The sequence below is a fragment of the Limulus polyphemus genome, unplaced genomic scaffold, assembly GCF_000517525.1.
Source record: "Limulus polyphemus unplaced genomic scaffold, Limulus_polyphemus-2.1.2 Scaffold8860, whole genome shotgun sequence".
Classification (NCBI taxonomy): domain Eukaryota; kingdom Metazoa; phylum Arthropoda; class Merostomata; order Xiphosura; family Limulidae; genus Limulus; species Limulus polyphemus.
Window position 1 is genome coordinate 156 of NW_013674470.1, and position 4,179 is coordinate 4,334.

General features: G+C 33.9%; 1 protein-coding gene across 1 annotated transcript in view; it reads left to right on the forward strand.

The window, feature by feature from the left end:
- Positions 1 to 526: 526 nt before the first annotated feature.
- The window catches only part of LOC106475600, a gene marked incomplete at its 5' end in the record, with an annotated part of 6,042 nt that continues 2,389 nt past the window's right edge, over positions 527 to 4,179 (forward strand). The window contains 3 exons of the mRNA XM_013936276.2: positions 527 to 817; positions 1,380 to 1,472; positions 1,896 to 2,026. Of these exons, the coding sequence (XP_013791730.1) occupies positions 527 to 817; positions 1,380 to 1,472; positions 1,896 to 2,026 (515 nt within the window). The remainder of the gene's footprint in view (positions 818 to 1,379; positions 1,473 to 1,895; positions 2,027 to 4,179) is intronic.

Below are 4,179 nucleotides of genomic sequence, written 5' to 3' on the forward strand. Positions count from 1 at the left end.
CTGGAATTGACATTTTTAACATGTAAATGTTTAACTGTTGTATTTATTAAGATACCTAAAAATAATCCTTACAACCGACGTACGTACACTCGAGATATTTAAAAATTAGACAATGCCATAAAAATAAATAGAAAAATTTGTCCCATTTCTTACTTTTTTCTAACCATGAAAATGTAATGGTCTTTGAAGTGAAACTTGTATAGTTAGTTTCTTGTACTTTATATGTCAAGACAGAAGTAACCGTGGCCACAGTGTGGTGTGATCTCGTCTAGACTCAACATTGTATAACTTCAATATCAGTAGTTTTAATTATCTATCGGGCAAACATTCAACATAGAATTTTGATTGTTTCTTGAGGACTAATGCTGTATTTTGTTTCAATGGTTATTTATAATAAAATGATTTGTTCAACATAGATTAAGAAATTTGATATTTTAATTTTCAAAAATTAATCAGTCGTTTTACATTATTGTATTAGTATTATTGATATTAATATTATATTAATCTTTTTTTTTTGTTTCCATAGCTGAGAAACATCTGTGAAGACTTTAATAATAAGTACGAGGAAGTATCGGAGTCCGTCACTGCTTCCAGTAGGTCTTCTATTGGATCTAGAAACCTTACTAGTGGTCACCTTGGGAGTTTATGTAATAAAAAATTGCCAGAATTTGAGCTTCGCCCCTCCATGAACATGCACACGTACAAGACATGGACGCATGAAATTGGACCAGTACTGAAAGAAGTCCGGCAGACTCTAAGTGATAAAATATTGGAAGTTGGAAACATGATTATGAATGAACAACAATGTAGAAACGAGGTAATCCACTACTGGATTAAAAATGTAAATTAACGTAAGAGAAACGTTGCTTTATAAACATCAAGTTTGAAACATTTTGTACTTCTTTCCCTTCAAAACAGTTTTTCACCCGGTTAAACGGCAGCTTAAGAAGTTGTGTTTAAGTTGTACGAAGTACAGGAACAGTCTCTCAAATAAGGAGCCTTTCTTGCAATAGACTTTCTAATACAAATGTGTTGATTAATCCTTTCTTACCAGGATATTTTTCATTAGGTGAATAAAAGCATCTGCTCTATAGGAAGTACAATTTATGGGGAACCCAGTTGGCTTGGTAGATTAAAGTTGTTGTTTTCTAACGCTTAAAAATGGCTCATCAACATATTTTAGTATCTCATAAACCTTAGTATCATGACTGATCTCCTCAAGCTCTTCAGAAATATTAAATACTCTTTACGCAAAAGTTTTGTGACTCGTCTAAAGAACTGGAGTTTAGAATGAATAGCTATTGTTATTAGTATTGTGTTTAAATTTCTTTAATCATACTCATTTATAGAAGAGATCTAACATCTAATCTTCTGTACAGTTTGAAATACAAGCTACAGAACAAACAAGATGTATTGAAATTCAGGAAAGCCAACTACAAGAAGAACAGCAAGAAAGTGATGTTCGCAAAAAGGTGATGTCTCATTTCTCAAACTTTTTTAATTTCTTTGTCTGAGTAAAAGTGCAAATAATAATAATTTCCACACCGTTATACCACCTCCAGTAATTTACATCACCAAAACAATATAAGGATAGTGAAGGTCATTTTATTTTCTTAACCAGATATAACTGCATATAATTACTAGCCACATGTGTTGTGATGATATTTTTAATTTCTTACAAAACATTTTTAACAAAATCTCGTATTAATTTCAATTCAATAATAGAAATCTATTGATTTATGTTTCTCGCACGTCAACAATTTTGAACTAGTTTTTCTTTTGTTAAGTTTCCGTTAAAAATACAAATTAGAATGAGCTAAATAACGTACATTGCATATAATCAATGTGAGTTTGTCTGAATCTGAAAATGATCTTGTATTTGATTAACCTTGTAGCATGAAGAGTTCCAGTTTAACAAATACCACACAGAGTATACAAACCTGCAAGAACAGCTACTTAAAGAGAGAGACAACCAGCATGCAACAGAAGCAGAGGAAGAAGCTGAATTACGTAACTTAAGAAAAACGTGGGTATTGTCATTGTTCTGAATCTCGTACTTTATTGGGGGAGGGGGGAGAATGATATTTTCACATTTCTGTTTTTTTTACTGATTTTAATTCTTTAAAACTTCAACTGATGCAGAAAGACTTGAACATTTCTGTGACATGAATAAACATAAATATGTTTTTATAGATATAATCTCTTTAATGTTAACGTACTTTTTCAGTAAATTTTGTTTATGGCGAGACATTAGTTGTATCCACCGTAGAGCAAATTAACAAAACAGGACACATGCACATTAACAAAACAGGACACATGCACATTAACAAAACAGGACACATGCACATTAACAAAACAGGACACTCGCACATTAACAAAACAGGACACTGCACATTAACAAAACAGGACACATGCACATTAACAAAACGGGACACTCTCACATTAACAAAACAGGACGCATGCACATTAACAAAACAGGACGCATGCACATTAACAAAACAGGACACTCGCACATGCACATTAACAAAACAGGACACTCGCACATGCACATTAACAAAACAGGACACTCACACATGTTCAAACACATTAACAAAACAGGACATGTTCAGATTGTATGGTAAGTAAATAGACAATTCTTTATACCTAAGTTGACTAGGTTTCATTAAATCAGCAAACGGATTCTTCAGAATCTTTGACTCAGGCCTGTTTATTGTACATTGCCCAATGTGTGTGAGTGTTTCTTTAGCTTATGCGTGTAACAGAACTTGAGTAGATCTAAATCTCCATCCCTCATATTTCTCTTGAGGGTTCCATGAGTATGCCTTTTGGAGTTTAGTAGATATCAATACAGTAGTATGAGGAACTGGTGAACAAAAAAAAGACACCCTCCCCCCCCAAAGTCATTGGTATGCATGCCAGATTGGGTTGAGATAGATAAAAAACTGGAGACAGATAGAGGGATCCATCGGGGACAGAGCAAAATGAACTCTGAAACCCCTATTATGCTTCCTAATTGGATAACAAGTTGGCTGACATTGCTAGTTTCATTCAAAACAAACACAGAATGACATGTTAAAAAGAGAAAACGGGTGTTTTGGGTAACTTTGTTGTATTTGGATAATTAAGGGTGTATCCCAACTTTGGTTGAGATCAGTTCAAACCTATAAGCATAGAACACTGAGTCCTGCAGTGGGTCAGTGGTAAGTTTATGGACCTACATTGCTAAATCCAGGACTTGATTCCCGTTAGTCTTACAGTGGGTCAGTGGTAAGTTTATGGACTTGCATCACTAAATCCAGGACTTGATTCCCGTGGGTCAGTGGTAAGTTTATGGACTTGCATCACTAAATCCAGGACTTGATTCCCGTGAGTCCCACAGTGGGTCAGTGGTAAGTTTATGGACTTGATTTGAACTTCCCAACTGGAAAATCTTGTTGATGGTTTTACTTATTACCTGAAAACCTTGTTGAACTACAAAAACAACATACAAGCTGGTTTTACTTGTTACTTAAACCTTGTTGAACTACAAGAACAACATACAAGCTGGTTTTATTTGTTACATGAAAACCTTGTTGAACTACAAAAACAACATACAAGCTGGTTTTACTTGTTACCTGAAAACCTTGTTGAACTACAAAAACAACATACAAGCTGGTTTTACTTGTTACTTAAACCTTGTTGAACTACAAAAACAACATACAAGCTGGTTTTACTTGTTACTTAAACCTTGTAGAATCACAAGAACAACATACAAGCTGGTTTTACTTGTTACTTGAAAACCTTGTTGAACTACAAAAACAACATACAAGCTGGTTTTACTTGTTACTTAAACCTTGTTGAACTACAAGAACAACATACAAGCTGGTTTTATTTGTTACCTGAAAACCTTGTAGAACTACAAGAACATCATACAAGCTGGTTTTACTTGTTACTTAAACCTTGTTCAACTACAAAAACAACATACAACCTGGTTTTATTTGTTACCTGAAAACCTTGTTGAACTACAAAAACAACATACAAGCTGGTTTTACTTGTTACCTGAAAACCTTGTTGAACTACAAGAACATCATACAAGCTGGTTTTACTTGTTACTTGAACCTTGTAGAACTACAAGAACATCATACAAGCTGGTTTTACTTGTTACTTGAACCTTGTTGAACTACAAGAACATCATACAAG